Raw genomic sequence first — 26,453 nt, forward strand, 5'->3', positions numbered from 1 at the left:
GGGCACATTTTTTTCTTTCCTCCTGTATCAGTTGTCACTGCTGTGTTTCAATATGACTAATATTCATATTTTTCCAGGTTAAGTTAGAATCCTGAAGTCCAGTGGCTCAGTGGTAGCGCTTCGTGCTCCCACACGCCGCAGGCCCGGATTATATCCTCGGGTCAGGCATGGTTGACTCATCTGTTCATGCCTTTAGTGGGTCGATAAAATGAGTACCAAGCATGCTTGGGAACTAAATCCTGGGGGCTCCACGTTTGGCTGACTACCTAACGGGAATATCTGCCTAGCACCCCAGAGCCCTTGGTCAGGAAGACTGATGGGCACAGTAGGCTTTGGCCCCCATGAGCTGTCGTGCAACTGAGTTTTTTTTCTTTTTTTTAAGATTACTTCCATGTTTGTTGATTAGAAAAATATGTGTCTCACTGTTCCCACTTAGAGTGTCTTACTGATTTCATTTTTCTTTTTGTAAGGATTCGTTTATCTTTTTAATACTAATTACAGTGACACATATTGTAACAAGAAGAATTTGCAAGACGATGATTTCGTGTTTTTTAACAGTACAAAATATAACTGAATTTCCGTATCTCACTGTACGCACGCTTATACCCACTTGTGTGCAATATTGCAACTTTTTTTTTTTTTTTTTTGTAAAATATAGAGATAAAAAAACAATTTTATAATCTTGCCAGGAGAATACAGCAAGTACTGCGCCTTTTTTTTTTTTTTTTTTTTGTTTTGTTTTGTTTTGTTTTAAGTCAAATATGAAAAAAAAAAGTGACGCAAAAGTTACCGGATTGACTGTAATTAGTAATATTTAAAACCTTTTCTAAAGACTTATATTTTAAGTATAAGTTTTTAGCTGCATGAAATAGTTCAAGTGTAATCCATTACAAGTAATGAAATCATTCTCCTTTTAGCAACATTAATTTTACGCTGTCATGTTCATCAAATTGATTACTTTCAAACTCATCACACAATTTTTTATTTAATTGCACTCTTTGACGAATATTTTTACAGGTTTTAATGCCCGTAATACGCTCTGGTCAAATCACTAATCCCTTAATTTACATGTTCCGGTGTCCCACCCCCACCACAAGACGTGACGTGAATATTAAATTTTTGGTTCACTGGATCAATAGCGTGCAGTCCTTACGAAAATTTCATTCTCTTGGCATTCGAATAACATGTACTTGTTCCTCCTCCAAGAAGGACACACCCATCTATCTTGACATTGCTGTGGTCTTCGATTCAGTCTCTACATGACGACACTCGCACGACACCATCACATTTTTTCGCTTCTACGAAGGAGATTTCTGAACATCAGGAACGTTCAATCTTGAATTGAATTTTCAGTAATGGTGGGATTGGTTGTGTTCTGGTACGGCTTTCTTGCCTGCTTTGAGTGGGATGTTGTACTCTGTGAAGGTGAGATATTTTTTAAATTTTGCTACTCTCATTTATTGCCGAATCAAGAATTCAAAGCAAGGATATAGTACAGTAAAAATAGGGGTCGGACCCAAACATCCAAAAAAAAAAAGTTTAAACCAGTTGCAAGTTGTTTATTACCCTCCCAATAAGAACAGGTAAAAAGTCACATCCCATTGGGCGTCGGGTTTTGGAATGGGGGGCAACTAAAAATTGCTATTTTTGGGTATTGTTTTGGAATTTTTAGAGTGCATTTCAAGTGGGAATTCAATGTCAAACTAAATTTGAAAGCATTAAATTAAAGGGGTTTACTCTCAAGAGGGATGACACAACCCACCGATGCTACAGAGCCCCCCTCTCCCCGTATGATGAAGCCGTAACCCCGAACCCCCTACCGTACATTTCAAATGGAAATATTATTTCATGCAAAGTTAAAGTTAGAAAACAAGTGTGTCCACCCTCCAAGAGTAATGGCACACCTCCTCCCAAATCCTACAGCACCCACTCCCCCAACGAAATAATTCTCCAATGCACTTCGCCCACCCCCCTCTTTCTTTCCATTTCAAGTAGAAGTATTATTTCATGCAAATTTAAAATGCATTAAATCAGGACTGTCCATCCCAAAAGAACATTGGCTCACCTCCTAAAACGAAACAATTAACAAAAAGTCTTCGTTATCAAGATATCTCGGCAAAATCGTTATTGTTGCAGCTGTGTCTAACATAGTTTATGCATATTGATGAGCACTTCAGTCCACTTTCAGACTCATCAAACATTCATTTTTCCAATGAACCCCTCAGAGCAAGCACAAGATTTGAGGCACAGAAAGTTTTCGAGAGCAGAAGGCTGAGCTGTTGTAATAGGACGCAGATGATGTTTCTATGGTGCTTTCTGCTTCTTTGTGCCCATCAAAAATAACACTAGCTGTCCCATATTTACAAGTGACATATACACTGCATTGCTGGCATATTTCCTTGAAGCTTGCAGATCATTAACGAAAAAAAAAAGCATGATGGAGAAGGTATCTTTCATCAATAACATACATGACACCAGGTGTTTGTTTTGTGATGGTGGATGGACCTTTTGCTTCAGATAACAGCACTTTAACGATACAGATTTCTTTCCTTATGAAGCCAAATTCATCGAATACTGATGAAGGATCAGCGCATAACTCGTACTGGAAGTTTTTAGCAATTTGTTATTCCATCCTTACTGTACATATCATTCAGTGTAAAAGATGGTTTGGGTTTACACATCTTTACAGATAGTAACTACTTTCGTAACAGAAGCTAAAGACTTAACTGCATACTTCCTTTACAAAGAAATGACACTAATTTTTTTGCCTTCAATATCTTTTTATATCCAACAGGATATTTATACTCCATTTATACTCCAACGGGAAAAGGTCTCATCACAACTCACCTTATTATCAGCGACCGACTTGTATCAGCGAACAGTTTTCACTACCAACTTTAGTCAATAGGGGAGACTGGGGATACGTGATCCGCACTTTAGTTTTCACTTTTTTTCTCTGATGCAAATTATCATTTTTTTAAAATTATTATTTAAGTGCTTGAACAATGGTATGTTTTCATTATATCTGACAGTATTTTTTTAGTAGAAATTAAACAGATAGTTTTGGAAAAATATTTTTCTTCAATAATTTCATAAAACGATCATGTATCCCCACATCAAGGGATACGTGATCCTTTCATGGGGGATACTTGATTCCACTGAGAAAATACATAGACCTTTCATTAGATCAGCAATTTATTCATGGACTTTAGTTTTCTACATAATGTTTCTAAAAAATAACACTATTTCCAACTTTTTTTATTAGATTTTAATAATGTGAACACAAAATAACATTGTTTTCAATTTCACTAAGACTAATATATACATAAATAACATAATTTATAAATAATTTATTTATTTTTTTTTTTTTTTTATTTTTTATTTTTTTTTTTTTTTTTGAAGGAGCGCAGAGAAGCTAAAATTATAACAAATAAAAGAAGAAAAAAAAAAAGGATGACAAGCACAAAAATCAACTTATTTGCTACCTATCTTGCAATAATGAAATTAAGAGTTTTATCAATTAAATCAATTTTAAAAAAGAGGGAAGAAAAATGTAAGTATCAGTGTACTTATAAAAAAGAAAAGAAAGCCTAGCAAATGTTTCCAAAACCTGAAAAATCAAATGCAAACAATTCGTTTGCATTCGTTTCAATTTTCTACTACGGGCAAAGCCATGCGATTACCACTAGTAAGAATATAATTCATCAGTAGAGTTAGTTTATAATTAGATTTTTGTAGTGTATGTTACAAGTGCGAACTGATATTTTAATTGTTTAGAATCTTTACTGCAGTGACTGTTTAAAACTACCATTCATACTATGATAAAATTTATTATGTTAACATGGTTTTGAATTTTTAAAGTTAATGTCAACTAAGTAAACAACAATTATTTTGCTTTCATTGTGTTCATATTGTCATATGGATACTTGGTACCTGGGATCATGTATCCTTCTAAACGAAGGGATCAAGTGTCCCTAATAGGCGATTTTGACAAACATACTTGTTCTGTTATTAACAATCTGTGGTAATTTGCTAAAAATATGTCTCAATTATCAAAGACTGTCTATACTTTAACGTTACATTTCGGTGTTTTTTTAAGTTGAATAGAACGGATAATGTAAACTTCAGAATGCATTCCTAAAATCAAGTTTCCCTTCAAACATTCAGACAATCATTTCTTGAGTTAATACAAAATGGCTAAAAAAAAAAGAAGTGTTGCCAGTTTTTATGTACAAGCATAACTTCAACATAATTGTCAGGTTTCAAATCTCTACTTAAAGATTTTGGTACATTTTTGGCTGTGGGATCATGTGTCCCCTGGGATCAAGTATCCCCAGTCTCCCCTACCTGTAGAGAGGGAAGAAACTTCTGGTGGCGTTGGAAACGGGTTGGAATCTCCAAACTGAGAGACAAAAAAGTGTGTAAATATTTAGCATTCTACTGTTGTATTGCTAATTGCTCTCAGCAAAACTTGTTGTATCGTTGAATCACTACAGGATATATACCACCAGAATTTGTCACTGCGTTGAATCGTTGGGTAGCCTGATGTAACAATCAAATTATTTTATCGCATAATGTACTCAAAACTTTCAGACAGTGTTGTAAGTATATGTGCACATATTTAGCATAATTCACATTACCGACTGCGTTTGAAATTAATTAGTTAAGGAGATAGACGGAAATTTCAGTCAATTTGGAGTTTATTTATTTATTTTATTTATTTATTTATTTATTTATTTATTTATTTGAACTGCAAAAGGATACAGTTTTGGCTATCCCTCCAGCGCCCTAAACAGTTAAATAACTTCAGTCACAACTAAATTAGTTACTGAGCTCGTTTAGATCACTTTTGAATGAGCCTTCTGACATTACTATATCATTGTGTAGCATTTTCTACTTCGGAAAAATTTTAAATCAGTGAAATTTTTTTGGTGTTTTCGTGAACTTCACTGCAATCATTGATTTAAGAATGCAAATTACAGGCTCTCTCCCTCCCCCCCCCCCAAAAAAAAAGTAATGGCGCACCCTTCAAGTGTTACGGAGTATCCTTATGAAATAAAAGCCCTCAGAAAAGAAAGGATTACCTCTTGAAAAAACTGCCTTAAACATTCCAACGACGCAATCTGCACCATGGAGCCCTCTCCCCTCCCCGCCTATGCACCCCGGCTAATTAGCATTTTTGTCAATTAAAGTTTATTATTTAACTATAATAAAGTATGGTGTCTGCGATTTTTGAGTATTTTTTTATGTAATAGAAATTATTTTTGTTAAAAGAGAGGATTTATTTCGCCCTCCCCCAGCCCCAAAACCCGACGCGCAAAATGCTGGGACTTTTTACCCCTTCTTGTTGATAGGGTAAGAAGTAATTTGCAATAGGTTTAAACTTTTTTTTTTTTTTTTTTTTTTTTTTTTTTTTTTCAACGTTTGGGTTTGACCATTTTTTGGCCTGTGATTTTTTTAACAGTAAAGAATTTTAGACCTGACGCGAATTCCTCTCCCGCAACGCGAAAATTTTCCGAAGAGAATTGTGTTGTGTAATAGTATCAAGTTTAAGTATCGGCCGTAAGTATCGGCTTTGTTATTATCCATTAAAAAAAAAATTTTTTTTTTTTCATGAATGAACCTTCATTCCTGTAGCATCACTGAGAGCGAAAGTTCCCACGCCGTATTAGTTTGAACATCGCTTACACAAATATAACTACTCCTCATTTTCCATTCATTTTTTTCATTCTAAATGCGAAAGTTAATGAAATATAATGACACCTAAGAGCGCTGTTTCATCTTAAGTTTGTGAAGATAGAAAGAAAAAGAGAAAGTTTCTGACGAAGGAATGTAAATGAATTAAATGATAAATGAAAATGTGAATGATTTATATTAAACGATTGAGTGAGTAAATGAAACAAACTATTTCACTTTGCCCCATCTACTTTGCCCCGCATGTACTTGACTAATTGTACAATTTCTTTAAAATAAAAATAAGCTTAACATTAAATGAATTAATACTACATTGAATATTAGGAGGTCTCAATTCATATTTAAAATGCAAATAACAAGAACTCTATCATTTTATAGTAACAAAAATAATTTTTGACTTACAAAAAAATATTACAATATGAGTATCATTTTTTAAATATTACGTGTATTACCAAATGCTCTAATCTTTGGCGGTATGTTTTCCTGAATGGAATAGACTACATATGGTACCACATAGTTAAAATAATAACAGATAGGTGGAGCTAAAAGCAGAATAAATATTTCACCATTTCACTTTGCCCCATTATCTCACTTTGCCCCATGCTCCTCTACTATTTTCCTTTCAAATAATGATTTCAAAACCTTTGTTGAGATAATTTTTTCATATGAAAAAAAAAATCTTCTTTTTTTTTAAAATGTATCAATTTGGCTCAACGTATAGGTCAAGTTGATACGTAAAAGAATAAACTGTTAAGCTGCCATAATGAACAACGAAATGACTGAAATTAGAAAACGCAAATCATTCTCCAGTCACCAGATTTGTAAATGAGGGGATAAAAAATCATGAATCGCCTGCAGATGAAAGAACATAGTATTTATATAATTTATCTCATATGCTGCGTGTCCAATCCATTGCTGCGAGTGGGACATTTTAATACATATGTGTGCATATTATTCCATGTCCTTTAAGAGTTGGTTTTTGAATTTTATATTTGAACTAGTGGTACCCTCACGACTTTGCCCGTAGTTGAAAATTAAAAGGTCATTCGGTTCGCCTGTATATTTACAAATAATGGATGACGAATTTCTAGCCAATTGGCTATGTTCATTTGCTCTCGTAATCCACGTCATGATAATTTCGAATTTACTCGTCCATCTTATAATAATTTTGCTCCGGAAAATGTTCTTAAAATTGAAATAGAAAAAGAACAAAATCGAATTTTCGAAAAATCGCTTCGAGGTGCACACCTCCATGCTACAAACTAACTTTGAGACAAATTTCATGAAAATCGGGAGAACGGTCTGGACGCTAAGCGCGTCACAGACATCCTCCAGACATCCTCCGGGTATCCAGATATCCAGACAGATACTTTCAGCTTTATTATTAGCAGGGCCGATCCTAGCAGGTGTGCAGAGTGTGCGCCGCACAAGGGCGGCCAAAACAAGGGGCGGCCGCAGGCCGCATCATATAGTTCTTATAATCAAGTAAAATTCCTCAAGAAATTCTCACAAGATAACTTATAATAAATAGAATAAATATGCTGATTTTTAAATGTTCAATTGTCAAAATATATGTCGATTTCCCGACAGCATAGCATAGTTTAAGAAAAATAGAATGTTAGGGAACATTGTATTAGTTCATTGTCCATTAATATCTACTCTTAACACACATGCTTCATTTGGTTGCAAAGTTTGTGACAGAACTGGTAATCAGGCACGGATACAGGGGAGGGGAAAGGCCCCCTTCTGAAGCATGAAAGGGTGCCGTCTAAAAGGAGCACCGAGGGTGGCCACTAATGTTTACCCCCCCCCCCCCCCAAGCTTTTATAGACCAAAACAATGAAGACACATTTTATTTATTAAAAAAAAAACTATACTGATTAGATACCCTCGCAAGCATTTCAAACAACAAACTATGTAATAAACTCTATTTAACAATCGTGGATGCGTGGAGAGAAAGTGGAAAATTGCGACTCCCTTGAGAGTAACATATATGAATGACGAACTAAAATGTATTTTTCCCCCCTTTACGACAGTTTTTCTGATTAAAATCTTAAATAAACTGCCCGGTTTCAGATCAGGTAGGAGGACAGGACCCTTGCCCCGGGAAGCAAATTTAAATGTAGCTCAAAAACGAAGATCCAAAAGGATGCCATGACCTCCTTGACGAAACTAAAGAAGGCTTAAAATTGCGTTTCTAGGACTTTACTTTCGGAAAACTTCGCTGGTTGAACCACCGATCTTAAAGACCCAATTAAGTCTCTGATTCAATTCTTCCACAATAACTTAATCAAACGTAGCCTAAAAAGATTGGCTCCAAAATCCAAAACGTGTTTCCAGACGACAGCCCTTCCTATCATCAAACGTCATATAAAATTGCTTTGACATTTTTCAAAATCTCTGCAGTGGAGGACCCCGAAATCCATTCGCAAACATTACTACCAAAGACAGTCTCAATTAGCGTCTTTAGAGAAGCCCCTAATTCCACCCCCTCTCACTTAACGTGTTGAAAAACAAACTAAAATTGCGTTTTTCAAACATCAGTTTCAAGAACTTTTGGAGAAAGGTCCCGGATCCCCCTTTTCTCTAACGCAATCACTATACCAGAAAACTTCGTTTTTATACGGTTCCGTGGAGCCACAGCTTCCTGCCTAAACTAGCCTGAAATTGACTTCAGTTTCAAAAACACAGTTCGTGAGGGCACACTAAACCCCCGCCCGCTCTTAATCCCATCGTTATCAAACAATGCTTAAAATACGATTTTGGGACTTATATTTCTAAAGAATTCCGGAGGAGAACTGCCAGGCTTTTACTGTAACTTTTTACGGCGCTGGGGCATATCCATCAAACGTCGAGGTGAGGTGGACAAAAGTCTATAGTTATATTTTTCAGATATTAATGTTGAAAAACATCCGAAAGATCCGTAGAAGCTTCCCAATTTTGTTAACGTCACCAAAGATAATATAAAATTGCGATTTTAGAAATGTCCGCTTAAGAGCTCCAAAATAATTTCTTCCCAAAAATAGCCTATAATGGATTTCAGTTTCGAAAAATATTTTGGTTCGGAATATTTTCACGTTTCCCCTATTGTTTTCAAATTTAGCCAAAAACGGGTTTTTGAAAAAATAGTGCCGTGAAATTACCGGAGGATAGCCGCCAGATCCCCTACCGTCATCAAAGACGGCCTAAATTTGCGTTTAAAACTTATATTTCGGAATCTTTCGATGGGAGACGATTGAATCTCCCTCCCTCTTGCAACGTCAACAAAGGTAACCCAAAATTGCGGGTTTAAAAATTTCAGTTGCGGAGATTTTTCGGGAAGAACGCCGATCCTTCCTAAGCTACGGTCTTAAAAAAATAGCTTCAAATTGATTTCAATTTTGAAAGAATCTTAGGAAAGAACTGCAACATTACTTTCACCTAAAGTCTCGAAAAAGTTCCTAAAATTGCTATATTTGACGTCAATTTCGAAAATTTCTCCTTGCACCTTGAATATACTTGATTCTTTTGTCCTTGCAACCAAAAACAACTAAAGATTAACTAAAAATATTTTTCATACGCCGATTTCGATAATTTTCTTGGAGCAATCCTCCTCCCCTGAACCCCTGACACCTCCCCCACGCTTCCCCTTCCTCCGTCCCTTTTCTGATGTCACCGAAGAAAGACTATAAAATGAGAAAAGTAACAACGTATAAAAAGCACAAATTCGCAGATGGTAATCTGCGAATTTGTGCTTTTTATACGTTGTTACTTTTCGTTTCTTTACAACAGCACAAAGGTATTTATTTATCTTACTATAAAATGCGTTTTCAAGACTAGTAAATTTTGATATCTATTACTTTCTTCAAATATACAAATTGTACCTAAGGAGTTTCTTACTATAAAAATTTCTTCCTTTTTATAAGATCATTCTTCTGTCCCCCCCCCCCCTTTTTTTTTAAATTCGAACTTGGCATAGAAATTTAAAGGAAGATTTATATAGACGTTAAAGATTAGTCAAAATATGCGAATTGCTCTTAATGGGCGGCACATAAGGTCTTTGCACACGGGCGGCCGACACCCTAGGATCGGCCCTGATTATTAGTAAAGATATAAGAAACCATTATGCGTTTGAGTATAAGCAACCATTATGTTTCGTATAATATAAAGTACCAACTTTCTATACTAGACTGCAACGTTTTTTGATAATGGAGAAATAAGCTGAACCCAAGCGAAGGAAGTAGCTCCCAGGCGCGGTGTCCGAATTTTGAGTGAAATTAAATGCTTTACTTTAGAAACATGATTAGTTTCTTAAACCCACTCATATACGGTAACGGCACTAGTAATAAACAGATAAGGGTGTAGTCGTAAGTTTGGATTTAAATATTAAGAATTTTAGGCGGGTAAAACTGATGTTGCTGCAACTCCTGAATACGGTGACAAGTATTATAAGTGAATTTTATGAGCCAGTTGGTTTTTATAAAACAGTGGCGGAAGGTTATGAACAGGTGCGGTCTGCGGTGTTTCATATTCATTTGAATTTAATAAGGTTTTAGATCTAAAAGTAAAGAATTTTTGCGCATTTTGAAGAGAAAATGGGTATTCTGTCCTTTACTCATTCTTTCCCTCGTCCTATTTGTTGCTGGGTGTCATCAGAATTGTCGGTGTCTGTTACTGGGGATCGGACCTTTTTTCGAAATTGAGTAAATAAAAATAGAATTAACTAAGTCAGCGGATTCAGCAGTAGCCAAACGTTGTATGAGATGTAGTTGCATGAGAGAAACATATTTTTAAAAGTCTAAATACATACATTAAAATGCCCAAAAAATTGAGTTAACCTGAGAGCGATGTCTTAAGCATGTCTGTTACTGGTGCCGTTACCCTATAGCTGTTTTTTTTTTTTTTTTGCAAATTCTAAACATTTTCAACTTTACAAGCAGCGCAGAGAAGTACTTTCATTTACAATTGCGTACCAGTACCAGCTAATGAGAGTTCACTGACAGTTGGCGCGATCTCCTCTACTCTAATTCACCAATTCACCTACTAGGTAGCAAGCAAGTGTGAGGATTTGTTTGGTACCTTGGCCTGGTTTTTCCGCGCGTCGTGACGTCATTGTCAAGAAACTTTGTAAACAAGGACAAAAATGATTTTTTGATTAAATAAATTATTCTTTGTATTTTAAGGGGATGACTTTTGATGTTACACCCGCGACACTTTCAACCCATTATTCTTCAAATACAATTTTTTTTCTAGAAAGTCGATCTTTTCAAGTTAACGGTGGATCATAAGGTTCATGACACCCCTAACCCTTAACATTACCAAAAATAGCATGAAACTGCATTTTGGTGACTTCAACTTCGAGAAACTGCCGGCGGCGAGCCCCAAACTCCTTTTTTGTGCCAAGGGACACCCCGATGAGAGGTCATGGAAAGTCATTCTTGTCTCTGAAAAAAAAAATTAAATCCTTAGTTGGGTTCATCCTGCGGCAAACTTCGGAATTACATTCAGTAAGTTAAAAATTCACTGTCCCCCCCCCCTAACTACGCAATATATGCCTGAAAGTAACACTTAGGATCCCCTTCAGGTTTGTATTTTTGTCTATCCCCAAACCAGCGTAGGATTCATTGATTCAATGGTTTTTTAATTCGAAAGCCCTTGCTCTCCTTCACTGTCTTGAAAATTCAGGGCGTCCGAAAAGTCCTTGACACATTTTAGAAACTCATAGAAAAGCAACAAATTGTCGTATGAATATGCGGTCTGCGCCATAATACTTCACAGGTTTTTTTATAATATCATAAAAAAATGAAAAAGAAAAAAGTGTTATTATATCGTTGTATCGTCATAATAAGAAAAACGAAAATATCGTAAAGTGCTTGATCATTTTATTAAAGAGCAATACCTTTTTTCACAAGTGCTTCATGCGTTTTTGGACATTTAATAAACTTGAGTACCGCTTAAATGTGGTTCGAGCAACATAGGGTGCACACATTGAATTCTGGTAATGAACGGCATTGCTTTTTGTTTACTGAAATGATCAAACATCTTGCATGACGCTTGTCTTTCTTATTGTGACAATACAACGATTACCTATAAATGCATTTTTTTAAAAACTTTTTCTTATCTTTTCTTCTTCTTTTTTTTTTTACACTGTCGTAAAAAAATTCTTGAGTCTGTGAAGTTTTATGGCGCAAACCGCATATAGACAGTTTAAGACAATTTGTTGCGTTTCTATGAATTTTTAAAATGTGTCAAGGGTTTTCTGGAGACCCTGTATATAATATTTTAGAATTTTTATCTACACTTGTTGAAAAAATAGTTTAAATGTAAAATTTTATACTTATATATATATACGTTTTGTTTTGCTAAAATACAAAGTAACGCGTTTTTTTTTTTTTTTTTTTTTTTTTTTTTTTTGTCTCTTTTACAAAATGGAGTTGTGGTAAAACACCAGAAATAATTTTTCCGGAGAAGAATCGTGCTCAAAGCTTAATGAAGAGAAGAGGGAAAGGCTTTTCCAAAATCCGGAGGGTTTCGAATTTCATACAAATAAGGAGAATAATACAGGGCGTTGCCTTTTCTCGTGATTTATGAAAAGAGAACCGAAAGAATGTTTCTTGGAATAAGGTCATTCCTGTGCAGCTCATTCCTTTAATGTGCTTTTATTGATTCATCAAGAGCAGAAATTCTATTGGTCAAACCATCTTTATGGCAGGCGGAGTTAAACTGTTGTTTCAGTTGACCTTCGGCTACTATGTGATCAATTCAGAAGCATTAATTTCCACGTGATTATCTAGTGCCTATTCACTTTAAAACTTTATAAAGTGTAGAAAAGAGTTGTTAGAAAATTAAAACTTTTTGAACGTATTAGCTTTGTAATACGTTGACAAATATTATTGAAACTTGAGAATCATTTTTATACATTTCAATTGTAATTTGTTCTGGACATTGAATAATTGTTCGTAAATTTTACACTCCTTGCTTGAATTTTGAAAATTTTTCGACTTAAATTCTTTAAATCGTCCCGGATTTGAAAATGACAATTTATTTATTTTTTGCTGCCTGTACCAATTCTTGATTGATGCTATTTTCACCACTATGCGTTTAAATTTATCTATAAGAGTACATTGTCAGTTACATTTAGGGTGCAGAGAGAAAGTATAAGTGATACAGCAGTAGGGGGTGCTTATTCAAGAGCTATAGAATAGAAGTAGAAGCGTATCGAATACGAATGAATTTTTTTTCTTGCTTATTCTGTATCTCAATACTTCTCGCTACAGTCCTTATTGCAGAGGGCGTACAGGTAGTTATCAAAATAATGGAAACACTGCGACAAGTGTGGTGTTGAGAATCGCTTCTCTACCGTAAATGTTCTGTTAATAAAAGTTCCTTCTAACTGTTATCACTCACACTGGTGAATCCAGATTGTGATTGAGTACTGTGGTTACTTTTGCTGCTATTGTTCGCTTTTTAGACATTACAATTCGCTTTAACACCCGTCAGTTTCTTTCACTGAGCTTCCTTTTCCCATCCACTATTTTGCGTTGCCGAGCTTGTCTTACCGTGCTGTGTGTATGCTATTATGACTTTTGTACTATACCTCTAGAAACGTCGAAAAGTTGAGATGTTTCAGTTACACTTGCTCCAACTAGACGTGCGGCAACAATTTGGCGTCATTTAAAATTTAAGAGGTCCGACATTTCACGTGCTTGAAAAAAATTCAAGGCTTCCAGAACTTCCATTGAGCCACCATATAATACCAGAATATGTACATTGCTACTCAAAAAAAATCCAGACATCTAGTTTCATTCTTTATTACTTACGAAGTACTGTAAAAAATGTCACTTTTATTTACAGGTGTTTCCATTATTTTGATAACTACCTGTATGTACTCCAAACACAACTTTTAGTACACAGTGATGTACTAATAGCAGAAATAAATATAAATGTGTCCTAGCCTAAATTGAAGTAGCTATTCACTTTTGAAGTAAATCCAACACTTGAAATCTGTTAGAGGGTGTCAGGATTCGCCTGTCTTTTCCCTTGTTCGTACACTCGCATCGAATTGCAATCCACATGAATTGGTTTGAGTGACATCAGCTTTTCTGTCACTCAAAACTAAGAATCAGCATTTGAATGGATTCAAATAGGATATGTGAGGACAAAACGTAAAAGAAATTGCATTAAAAACACCCAGGGTTATACAGGTATTCAAACTCAAGGCTAGTCAATATTTCTTTCGTGAATGCGAGAAGGACAAGAATAAAAATTGATTTTATATGAAAACAAATCACTTTTTTTTTCTTTACAAGGATGAAACAAGAGTTATTAATTTGGTTCTCTAAAGTTTATCTTTGATTAAAAAATATTTAAAAATAAATTTTTTTTCCAATGCTAGAGGACAGTCTAAATCAATAATGCTAAGTTGGAAAATCTGTCTTCTAAAATACGAAATTTTACTGATGTCTCATTATTAATAATGTCGTTTTTACGGCACCACGTACTCGTTATGTAAGCTAACTTAGTGCGAGTTTTGTGGCAAGAAAGAGCATTAAATTAAGATTTTAAATCAGTAGCTGGTACGTTTTCCCCAAAGTTTGAGTTGTGTCACTTTTTTTTCCGGGGTGTGATATATTCTGGGCTTTACATTTTCCCGGTCTTGCAATGGGGTGATTTCCTTCAGTCAAAAGTACTTCTTTTAGTCATTGAAATGGATAGAATGAGCAAAAAAAAAAAAAATAATAATAATAACATGGATCCAGAAAATACTTTAATTTTCCCAACAGTTTTTTTAATAAATTTTTTTAACTGTCCGATTTTTCAAACAAGGCGTGGTCTTTATGACGTCACAAATGATGCACTTTTCCGCATCTTTCTAAGACTACGTTTTCACGTTATGATAATCAAACAGCGAATTAAAATTGCGCGCTACGCTTGCTACCAACCATATCGTTGCCAATGCACGTGAGTAAAGATGCGAATTAAATATTTTGGATCGTGAATGGCAACACTGAATGGCATTTCATCATTTATGATGTCATCGGCAGAAGCGTTAAACGATGAAAGAGCACCGATTTAAGTAAATTTTTAAAAATGTTAAACTTAACGAAAATAGTTAAAAAAAATGGTCAGATTTTATGTTTTTAAGCATGCTCTTTCCGAAAAAAATACTTTTAAAATTTTGGAAACGACCCCATTCTACCAGAATTAAAAGATAACTGCTCAAACTTTGGAGATAGTAACAAATTTCATGTTCAAGATACTTCCCACTACTGAGTTAAACATTATTAAACATCATTAAACTTTTTAGAATATAGAGAGAAATTGCAGATTCAACATTGATATAGTTAAGGTTTTTTTAAGGCGTGAAAATACCCCTTGACAGTTTTAGAGGAGGGAAATTCATTTTGGAGTGAAATATACGAAAACAATAAATACCATAAAGTGGCTGTTGGCTGTTCATGAATAATGCCTACTTTTTTTTCAACATTTCTCGATTCTCACCCCCTTTTTCGCGAAGTGCCACACTTCACCTAACCCCCCCCCCCTTTTGTCACAGGCCAAGCTATTTTTCATAAACATATTCCTATAAAAAGTGGGTGATGTCACACTTCTCGTTAACCCCTTTCTCTCCCTTGTCAAATTGTCATTATTTACTGAACTCTCCGCCCCCTCGAAGCGTGAAGTCATTTAGGGACAGGCCCAAAAGAGATTTCTCCCCGTCCCCCCTCCCTAGAAAAATTTTTGAAATGAAATGGAAACTGGCAGGAAAAACAGGCGGGTTTGTTTTTAACATTTAAAATGCGTGACATACAAAATGTCACGCACAACATTTTACAAAAACAACACATTCAACTGTATTATCTAAAAATTACAATTGCTCTTTCTTTTTTTTTTTCATTTTCTACACAACACTAGATTTTTATTTAAAATTCACTATTACGATTATTTAATCATTTATCCAACATTTAGCTGAAAAGATGCTTCTTTTTCTTCTTTGCAGTGGAGTGTTTCACCTGCAGCGTCGATTTTCGCTCGCAGCCCTTTCAAGCGAATAATTCGTGTCTGTTCCCCAGGGATCACGACGAAAAAGCAAGATGCAGCAGAGTTTCGAAATATTGTCAGGTAATAAACACTGAACTACAGTTGAACCTCGTTTATCCGGACCACCGGATTATCCGAATCAACTTTGTAGCCTTTAAAAAAATCTTGGTTAACATGGATAATTTTGAACTATAATAGTAAAGACGTAACTATAAGTACACACTAAATATTTACTTTTTATATTGGCCTATTAAAGATCAAGCACTTGCCTGACAGTGCTTTATTCCAACACCGCACGTGTTTAAACCGGAAGGTAGCGAACCAAAGCTTTGTTAAGAAATTATGTTTTTGCAAACACACAACAGAATTGTTCTCCATTTTTCAAAAAATATTATTCTATGGTAGGAAACTTGGGGTAAGTTACTTTTCTTCTTAATTTTGACTTATTTTCTCTCTTAAAAAAGTAATATTAAAAGACGTTCAGTCCTTGTTTTCAATTTCGGTGTTCACAAGTGAACAGGTTGCTAGGGTTACCACAATAAAGATTCAAGACATTGTCAATCTTTTCTAAAGATTTTTTAAAAAATGATGGAATTCTGTAAAAGTTGTTTCTTTTCTAGTGTAGTGTCTTCGCCGGGAAAACAATCGTCAATGAAGCATGGGGAAAACGAGTAAGCGGTCAATCAATTTCGATCGATTTCTTTTTATGTCATTGAAATATGATTTTGAAAAGGGCCGTATTCATATTAAGTTGAAAGATACATCAGAATTATAATCCCACTGTTGCAAAAATGTCCTTCAGATCAAACGAAAAAATGACGGCGATTTTCAATTAAAAAAAATGATGGAATTTTGTAAAAGTTTATTCTTTTCTAGTGTAGTGTCCTTGACGAGAAAGCAATCATCCACTTGGAAAACGAGTAAGCGGTCAACCAATTTCGATCGATTTCTTTTTATGTCATTGAAATAAGATTTTGAAAAGGACCGTATTCATATTAAGTTGAAAGATACTTCACAATTCTGATCCCACTGTTGCAAAAATGTCCTTCAGGTAAAACGACTAAATGATGGCGCTTCTCGATTTAAAAAAAAAATTATGGAATGCTGTAAAATTTGTTTCTTGACTAGTGTAGTGTCGATGCCAAGAAAACAACCGTTTTGCAATTCGCAATTCCAGCGCTCGAATACGCTACCTTGCGGTGATTTACAAAATTAAAGAAAAAGGTAAAACAAAGCGTTCCACGGGTGTCTGTTGGTAAACATAGGCAGTTTGTTATGAGTATTTATTAACGCATTTGATGTGTCTTAGATTGCTTTCAGCTACAGATATTGTTTCGTCCCTTAATAGTTTTCTCAAGCTTCTCAAAATAATCTTAGTTTTCCTTATTTCCTTCAAAAAAAGTGTTAAATGGTAAAAGCGTAAACACAAGAAAATTCTGGGTTAACAAACTTGGATAACGTTATACCAGGTAAAATTTTTTATTATTTTGTGTGAATTTGTAAGAATATGGGTTTTTCTTTAAATCTTAAATTAAGTTAACTAACTACGTAATTTGCATTAATTTTTGACGTTTAGTAATGCTTTTTGAATTCTCATTGCTTTCTACGTGATCCAGAATATCCACAAGACTTTGAAAATTAATTTTAAAAGAATAAAGTGAAAAAATCATGCATATGAACAAAATTTACCAGGCTTATGAGCATTTTCTATGCTTCGGCATGCGTTTGTTTTATCTTTTTCATCCGCCATTAGACAGTGGCTGCCTTGCCCTCTATAGTTTGTTGGAGTTGCGAGTTAAGGAAAACAAAAAGTCGATCTATAATTGTTCAAGATTTTATTTTTAGTGATTAAAATAAAAGTTGACTCTATTCGCAACTCCAGAGCTCGAATACGGTACCTTGCGGTGATTAACAATGCTACAGAAAAAGGTAAAACATTCCATTCCACGTGTTTTCTTTGTGGTAAATTACAGGCTTCAGAAAGTTTGTGGTGTAATGTAATTTCAGAGGAATTGAAAAGAAAGCTTCCCACAAACATGGTGAAAAATTACTGTCATTCACTAAGCTTCAAAGCAAGTTATAAGTCAAGCCATCTGTTTGTTTTACCTTTTTCATCTACCATTAGACAGTGGCCGCAGTGCCCCCTATAATTTATTGGAGTTATGAATTGCCTATTGGTTTCAGCCATAGACTAATAATACGAGTAGACCGAGCTTTCCCAGACTTCCTGATGAAAAAATTGGTTCATGGATACATCATGTGACTGGTGGGAGGCTTGGCGAAAACTTTGGCAGCATGGTTGCTAGATGGCAACATTATCTACAGTTTGGCACTCGACATGTATTTTAAGACGTAATGTGTATTCATTATAATTTTTTTCCAGGTGCAGAGATTAAACTGCTTTTCTTTTAGTTATGCATTATTTTGACATTAGTAATTAGTTTTTGTTCACAGTTTTCAGTAACTTTTATTTCATTCGGAACTGCTACGTCAGCGTTGGCGTAAACGTAATGGCTTAAACGTTTTGCGTTAACGCAAAAATGTACTAATCGGTATCTTAAATTGAAATTGTAAGTAAAAATCTTACCGTTTGCCGATTCTTTTTGGGCACTTGCATCTTTAATTGCTTAGAGAGTTATTGAAATTGACTAAAGAAAATGCACATTACTATCTAAACGAAAAACTCACTATACTAACAAAATATTTACAACTTAGAATAACAAATTTACAAATCGGACTCGATAAAAGATCATCCTTCCGTGTTCCATCAATTCTATTTATTTTATTTCTCGCGGGCGTTGATCCTCTGCTACGATCAATGCCCGCTGTTGCTAGGATATCCACCAGTCACATGGTTTGGTTTATGAGCAGCAAAAGGGTTGCCATAGCTCGGTCTATTCTTATTATTAGTCTATGGTTTCAGCTGGTTGAGGCTGAAGTGAAAGCAATTTTTCATTAGCTGATTTTGTATTACTTGCCATAGGTCCTTTTTTTTTCAATTTAGAAAAATACGAGATCTCTCACACATTTTTAACTTTTTTTAATGCGTAGAAAATCAGTTTTTCAATAAAAACTGAATTCGCAACTCCAATAAACTATAGGGGACGCTGCAGCCATTGTCTAAAGGCGGATGAAAAAGGTAAAACAAACAAATGCCGTAACTTATAACTTGTTTTGAAGATTAGTGAAGGACAGTAATTTGTCATAGTGTTCGTAGGAAGCTTTCTTTCCTATTGTTCTGAAATTACATTACACTATAAACTATCTGAAACCTGTAATTTACCCTACAGAAAACACATGGAGTGGAATGTTTTACCTTTTTCGGTAGCATTGTAAATGGTAGCAAGGTAGCGTATTCAAGCTCTGGAGATGCGAATGATAGAACTAGAATCTTATTTATTTAAAAGAAATCATGTCTAATGCGTTGAAGATGATACAACAAATTTCCTTCTTTTTTACACATAGAAACAATTCGCAACTCCAGCGCTCGAATACGCTACCTTGCGTTCGGTGATTTACAAAATAACAGAAAAGGGTAAAACATTGCGTTCCACCTGTTGGTAAGTAAAGGCAGTTTGTTATGAGTATTTGTTAATGCATTCGATGTGTCTTAGATTGCTTTCTGCAACAAAAATTGTTTCGTCCCTTAATGGTAGTCTCGAGCTTCTCAAAATAATATTAGTTTTCATTATTTCCCTCTAAAAAGTGAGTTGGTTGTCGTAAATGGAGAAAGCGTAAACAAAAGAAAATTCTGGATTAAAAAACTTCGCATTTGCATGAAATTAACAACAAATATGCTGTTCGAAGCTTTTTTTTTTTTTTTGAAAGAGGATAACGTTATAGCAGGGTTTTTTTTTTTTTATTGTTTTGTGTGAATTTGTAAGAATATGTGTTGTTGGGGTTTTTTTTTAAATCTTAAGCTCGAAAGAAAGATTTGACAACATTGCAGAAGACTTTTAGGGCTTAAATCTCCGCCTAATTTAAAAATAATTAATTTAACTAACCTTATTTTACTGCAGCATTTAGTTGGAATGGACAGCACTATGCAAAATATTTTCTTAAATATATTATCGCAGAACGAAATGAAAAATGCTTAACCGAAAAAGAACGTTTTGATGGGGTGGTGTCCTTCAGTCAAAGATACTACGTTTAGTCATTGAAATGGATAGAATGAGCAAAAAATAACAAAAATAATAATAATAACATGGACCCAGAAAATACTTTCATTTCCCCAACAGTTTTTTTTTTTTTTAATTAATTTTTTTAAATGTTCGATTTTTCAAACAAGGCGAGGTCTTGATGACGTCACAAATGATGCACTTTGCCACATCTTTCTACCACATTTCTACGTTATGATAATCAAGAAGCGAATTAAATGTTGCGCTCTACGCTTGCTGATTAATAGCAAGGGGCCATATCGTTGCCAATACACGTGAGTAAAGATGGGAATTAAATATTTTGCACTGTGAATGGCAACACAGAATGGCATTTCATCATTTGTGAGGTCATTGCAGAAGCCGTAAACAATAAAAGCGCTCCGATTTAAGTTTTTTTTTTTTATTTTAATATTAAACTTAAACAAATTACTTAAAAAATGGTCAGATTCTATGTTTTCAAGCATGCTCTTTTAGAAAAAAATACGTTAAAAATTTTGGAAACTACCGCATTTGAACAAAAACAAAAGCTGAGAATTTTCATCGCCAAATGGTTTAGGTTATGGTTTTAGTATTGTGCGAGAAAAGAGCCCTTGGCGAGATTTCGCATGTCAGTTAAACCATTTTTATTTTTTATCATGAGTGGATTAAAATGGTAGAAAGATTGCAGAATTCGACAGGTTTAAAGAAATAATGGAAGATCAATTAAAAAGAAAACTACCACCATGTATCCGTGAGAATTTTATTGATGATTTGCATAGCATGACAGAATTAAATCATTTAACCGACAAATTAGAAACTTGCGGAACAGAAAAAATGAAATTTACCGATTCGACAATTTGAGAAATAACTCGGCCACAAATGTAAAACAATTAGCGCTTGCCAAACAAGACAACGAAGTATCATCTTCCTCTTTTAATAATCAATCGTGATGTCATATAATTAAATTATCTAGCATTGTTATTCTTGTCAGTCTCATGGCCACAGTAAAAATGTAGTTCAAGAATTGATAAATATCGAATTCAGCATCGTGGAAATGGCTGCTTAGAACTACGAACGACGTTCTTTGCATTAATTTTTGACGTTTAGTAATGCTTCTTGAATTTTCATTTCTTTCTACGTGGACCAGAATGTCCACAAGACTTTAAAAATTAATTTAAAAAGAAACTAGTATGTTGTGGCCATCACGAAACTTTCTTCTATATTTTTCCTTTTTCTGAACCGTCTCCATGTTTAACGAGGAAGCAATATTCCCAACAAAAACAAAATTACACATGCAAGAACTTGACGACCATCCCAATGTCTGAATTATTGCAAAAGCAAAGCAATGAGCGAAAATTGAAAGTTATTTTAAAAGCCTTGCTTGAATTAATTACAAATATTTTATTTGTTAACAAACATAAGATGGCAACAGTTAAAAATTTTAAATCATTGAGATAATATTTCCGATCATTTCCATACAATTAAAATCACGAGAAATACGCAGACGACAAACTATTACGATTTATCTTTCTTATTGTTGCATTAATAAAGCTATTTTTATTCGCTAAAAAAATAATGATAATAAAAATAAATCAGCACCTCTTGGCGCGATTGGCGCCAAAGTTGAACCAAAGCCTGTTTACATATGGATTCACATATATTCCAAATTTCAACCAGAACGTAGCATTACTTCTTGAGATAGGGCACTCACAATGGAAAAAAAGAACGGGCGATTGCGCTACCCCCTTTTTAGCTGTTGACACCGAAATAAAATCAGCTTTTATACCCACTAAGGGCTACTTGCCGATAAATTTTTCTTTCATTCCGTTCATTATTTCTTGAGATACAGCAGTCACAATTGACGACAAGAAACGTTCTATAGCTCAACCCCCGTTTGAGTTATTGACACCAAAATTGAATCAGCACCTGTTCCTGTTACTGGCAACATATGGACCAAATTTTGTTTGATTCCGCCAGTTACTTCCTGAGGAATAGCAATCACGCGTAACTCAAAAAACGTCCCATTGCTCCACCCCCCTTGGATGAATTCGCGCCAAAAACCAATGGGCACAAGTTCACATAGGGGCACATATGTGTACCAAATTTCGTTCGATTTCATGCGGTAATTTTTGCTGTAGAGCGGCCACAAAAAACTGGTCACACACAGACGTGACACACATACACACACACATACACACAGACAGACAGACATTTTCCAAAAATAGTCGAAATGGACTCAGCACACCTCAAAACGTTCGAATCCGTCAAAATTCGAAATTCGAAAATTTGCACGAATCGAATACTTTCTTCTACATATTAGATATAGAAGAAAGTAAAAAACAAAGAAAATCATTCATACAGACAAAAATTACTAGGCTTTTTAGCATTTTCTACACTACAGCATGCGCTTGTGTTACCTTTTTCATTCGCCATTAGACGGTGGCTACAGTGCCCCCTATAGTTTGTTGGAGTTGCAAATTGAAGGGCTCGTGGCAGAAATGTGACAAGTCACAAGGAGTGACTTATCGATCAAAATTTTTGTTTCTCATAACTAAAATTGACATAAACATGACGATGGATTATCTCATTTGGAGAAAAATATATGTGGTTTTAGTATCGCAGAATATAGAATGCTTATTGGAAATTGGCCAACTGAAAAATTCACATCATGTGGCATATCACATTCTTGCCCCGATCCCTTCAACTGTATTCTCACCCATAAAGACAGGAATGTTTTACACGCATTAATGCTGCTGTTGAAGTACAAGGTTTGCAAGATCCAATATCACCCTTTAAACCGTTTAACATGCATTATTACTTTTCTAGCAAACAGAGCCAGCCTTAACACATGCAGGGCTCGATCGAAGGGCTCTGGCGGGGCTCTTTACAGAATGATTGTACAAATTTGAGAAGTGCCTTCGATTTTTCCGAGACGAGAAAGGATTTAAAACTGCCACAATGGGGTTGTTTTCTTCAGTCAAAAGTACTACTTTTAATCACTGGAATTGATAAAATGAGTTTAAAAAAAAAAAAAAACATGGACCCAGAAAATACTTTCATTTTCCCAACAGTTAATTTTTAATTAATTTTTTTAAATGTCCGATTTTGAAAACAATGCGTGGTCTTTATGACGTCACAAATGATGCAATTTGGCGCATCTTTCTACCACGTTTCCACGTTATGATAATCAAGAAGCGAATTAAATATTGCATTCTACACTTGCTATCAACCATATCGTTGCCAATACACGTGAGTAAAGATGCGAAATAAATATTTTTCTCCGTGAATAGCAACACTGAATGGCATTTCATCATTTGTGATGTCACACGACAGAAACGTAAACAATGAAAGCGCACCGATTTAAGTAATTTTTTAAAAATACTAAACTTGAACAAATTATTTAAAAAACGGTCAGATCCTATATTTTTAAGCATGCTCTTTCAGAAAAAAAATAATTTAAAAATTTTGGAAACCACCCTATTATCAACTGCCCACGGTCCCTGGAAGAGACTTCAAAGCTGACGTATGAAATCGCAAATTTTTAGCATTTTCTTTTTTTTTTTTTTTTTGTGTGTGTGTAAAATTAAGGGAAAGGGTAGAGGCAGAGGTTCCCTGTCTATCGAATTATTTTTAAAAATTAAGATAACTTTATGCTGATTGTGGTAACGATAACGAATCAGGGGCTTTTTTCAGAAATTTTTTTCGAAATTTTAGTCCCAGTTGGTGATGTTTGATGAAGATGGAGAAGAAAGGGAATTTGGTGATATCTTTTGTGGAAAACTTTTAAATTCAAAGGCTTTACGGCGCAATTTTAGGCCCATCATCGGTGACGTTAAGGGATTCGGTACCTCTTATAAAATGTTTTGTTATGAAGTGATAAAAAAGCAATTTTAGACCCTGTTTGGTAACGATAGAGGAAAAGGGAGGATATTCCCTCCGGAATTCTTTTCGAAACTGAAATCAATTTTATGCTATCCACGGAAAGGAAGGTTTCAAGTGTTTTCTCGTGGTAGTACTTTCTAATAGAAATTTTGAGCTGTTGTGCTGATGCTAAGGAAAGGGGTCATACTTAGAAAAACTGGTTCAGAGTTCTTCCCCCAGAAATGTTTCGAAATTTAAATCTTAAAAACACTATTTTAAGCTACCTTTGGAGACGTTAGAGGAGAAGAAGGGGAGGGGAGGATTGTGAAATTTATGAAACTTCCTTCCTTGGATAAATTTAAAAATTAAAAACTTGATGCAATTTTTGTCAGTTTTTGTGACAAAGGATGGGGTTTCGAGTACCCTCCTCCTGATTTTTTTTTTTTTTTAATTGAAGTCTTAAAAACGTATTTTTGGTCACGTTAGAAGATATGTCAGGGTTTGTTTTTTTGCCATTGAAGATTTAAAACCCAAATTTCAAGCTATAGGTATAAACGTTACAAGTGGAATGGAAGCTATAGGCAATTTGTGTTCTCTTTTAGAATTCTTATGGAGATGTTTTACGTGTAATAAGCACGCAGTATTTAAGGCTTAGTATTTATTCAATTATTTACTTATTTTTCGGAATTGCACCTACGTTAATTTTAGTTTTATATTAGAGAAATTGTTATTGCTGCTGAGTTTTAGCATTTTTTATCAACACAAATAAAGAAAGTAAAATAATGTAATAAAAATAAATATATAGTGTAATAGATAGCTTTGAAAATCCCTAAAATTTCGGGGTTTCGGGACAATTTTCGCATTACCCATCATGTGATAGCAAGATTCTGGAAAAGAGACTCTTGACCCTTACGTATTGCTCACCGTATTAATTGCCGATAATCATTTTAAAAATATGTACATTGGCTCCCTACTACCTAGTTCCTTTCTTTTGACCTGTAGTTATATTGTCAGGCGCGGATTCGGCTCAGGAGGAGGCAATTTTTTATCCAATTTTGGAGCCCCTCTCCACCCAGCGTCTCCACACCAAAATAAATTCATAAAGAGGAATAATCTCATCGCATCCATGGCAAGCAGGTGTGCAGCAGTCTTAGCTGTTCGAGGAGACCATACGCCCTATTAAAACTCATGCATCATGCCTAAATAGTAGCTTTTTTTTTATCGTTTACAAATAATCAAATTGTTGCCCCAAATCATCTCTTCATGTTTTTTCCATATTTTTAAGGAATTAAAGCTTAATTCCAAATTTTTTTACATATTTTTTCTGTATTGCGTATTGATACGCGTGTACTTCCCATTGTCTGCCAATACGTGGCTGTCTCGAGCGGTTTTCTCATTTTTTTTCTTGCTCCCCTAATTGTTTTGAACAGTGTAGACTAAACGACCTCTCCAAAACTGTAATCTTGGTTGATTCCAGAGCAGCTATTCATGCAGTTACAAAGATCAAATTTACAAAAACAAACAAAACAATTTAACAAAATTTACTCGGAAAGTTTTATTGGTCTGCGCGATCAGTCATGGACTTCCTGAAATCACTTTTTCTTTATTTCTCTGCTACAATTGTAAACTCCTCTAATTTACAGATTTCTTTTTTATTTTAAATTGTTACTTTTGTTGTATGTTCAATTGTTTATTGTAATTATTTTTCCTGTTCATGGCTGCCTTCTAAATGGATTAATATCTATCTCAATAAAGTCATATGTAACAACACTCTCATCAACTCATCAATTAAGCATATCATAATTAATATCAGTTGAGTTTATTTGAACTTTGTATTTCATTTCTCTTTGTGAGAAAAAAAAGATTTTGTTGGAGCGGGGCCCCTGCTGCTGCAGGGCCCTTTTGCTTTAATCGGCTTAAGGCCGGCTCTGTCTAGCAAGCAATCCTTTAACAGGAAATATCCAATGTTGTTTAGCAAAAATAAACAGATTACAGATTATTTGTGCTAAATAACGTTGGATATTTCCTGTTATTCCTCGGCACAAAGGTATTTATTTATTGCTTAAGCAATCCTTTGTTGGAATACATTTATCTGCCAAAAAGATTCAAATTAATACTTTTGTACATGTTTCAGGGCTCAATTACTCGCATCAGCGGAGTATTTGTACAGTTCATAAGGTCCTGTGAAACAGACTGCCATGAAACTTGCGTCGAGAAAGGATACGGCATCGAAACAAGTGACTGCAGATACTGCTGCAATGAAAGTGTTCCCAACAGTGCCCGTTGTGGATTTCAAGGCTACAAATCCACAGGGACGAAGTTGAAAAATACATCAACTTTCTTACTATTACTGTGTTCACTACTTATTTTTCCCACATAAATTGTTTGTGAATATATATTTTGCAATAATTTTATGTTGAGTCTATGATGGTTACTATATGAGTTCACTGCATCAGAAGACCATACAGGTGATATTTGCAGATACTACTTCACACTGTCTATACAGAATGTCCTGCCTGTTTTAAATATCCATTAGTGGAAAGAAATCTCTAGAACCTATGATGATTGGCAGTGAGATTTATAATGAAAGAGGGTTTATGAAATATGCTCATATAATTCTTCAACCTATTATGATTCATAAAGAGTTTTATTAAGAGAATGACCATTGGGTGTATGAAATATGCTTAGATAGTTTTTAAATCATATCCGATAAGTTGTTTATGGAATCTAAAAGCCATTGCT

At 34.7% G+C, this 26,453-nt stretch overlaps 1 protein-coding gene across 1 annotated transcript; it reads left to right on the forward strand.

Annotated features, from left to right (window-relative positions):
* The first annotated feature begins 1,267 nt into the window (after window positions 1–1,267).
* LOC129235226 (uncharacterized) lies at window positions 1,268–26,091 on the forward strand. The gene is made up of 3 exons (XM_054868932.1): window positions 1,268–1,425; window positions 15,674–15,795; window positions 25,846–26,091. The coding sequence occupies exons 1-3, from the start codon at window positions 1,356–1,358 to the stop codon at window positions 26,089–26,091; spliced, it is 438 nt and encodes a 145-aa protein (XP_054724907.1). The 5' UTR covers window positions 1,268–1,355.
* Window positions 26,092–26,453: the final 362 nt, after the last annotated feature.

Source organism: Uloborus diversus, chromosome 2, assembly GCF_026930045.1.
Source record: "Uloborus diversus isolate 005 chromosome 2, Udiv.v.3.1, whole genome shotgun sequence".
NCBI classification, from domain to species: domain Eukaryota; kingdom Metazoa; phylum Arthropoda; class Arachnida; order Araneae; family Uloboridae; genus Uloborus; species Uloborus diversus.

Bases quoted from the DNA above. Each gene is read 5' to 3' on its own strand.
- LOC129235226 (XM_054868932.1), top strand. From the start codon at position 1,356: ATGGTGGGATTGGTTGTGTTCTGGTACGGCTTTCTTGCCTGCTTTGAG. The intron at 1,426-15,673 runs GTGAGATATTTT...TCTTCTTTGCAG, and splicing joins GGATGTTGTACTCTGTGAAG to TGGAGTGTTTCACCTGCAGC. The intron at 15,796-25,845 runs GTAATAAACACT...TACATGTTTCAG, and splicing joins GAGTTTCGAAATATTGTCAG to GGCTCAATTACTCGCATCAG.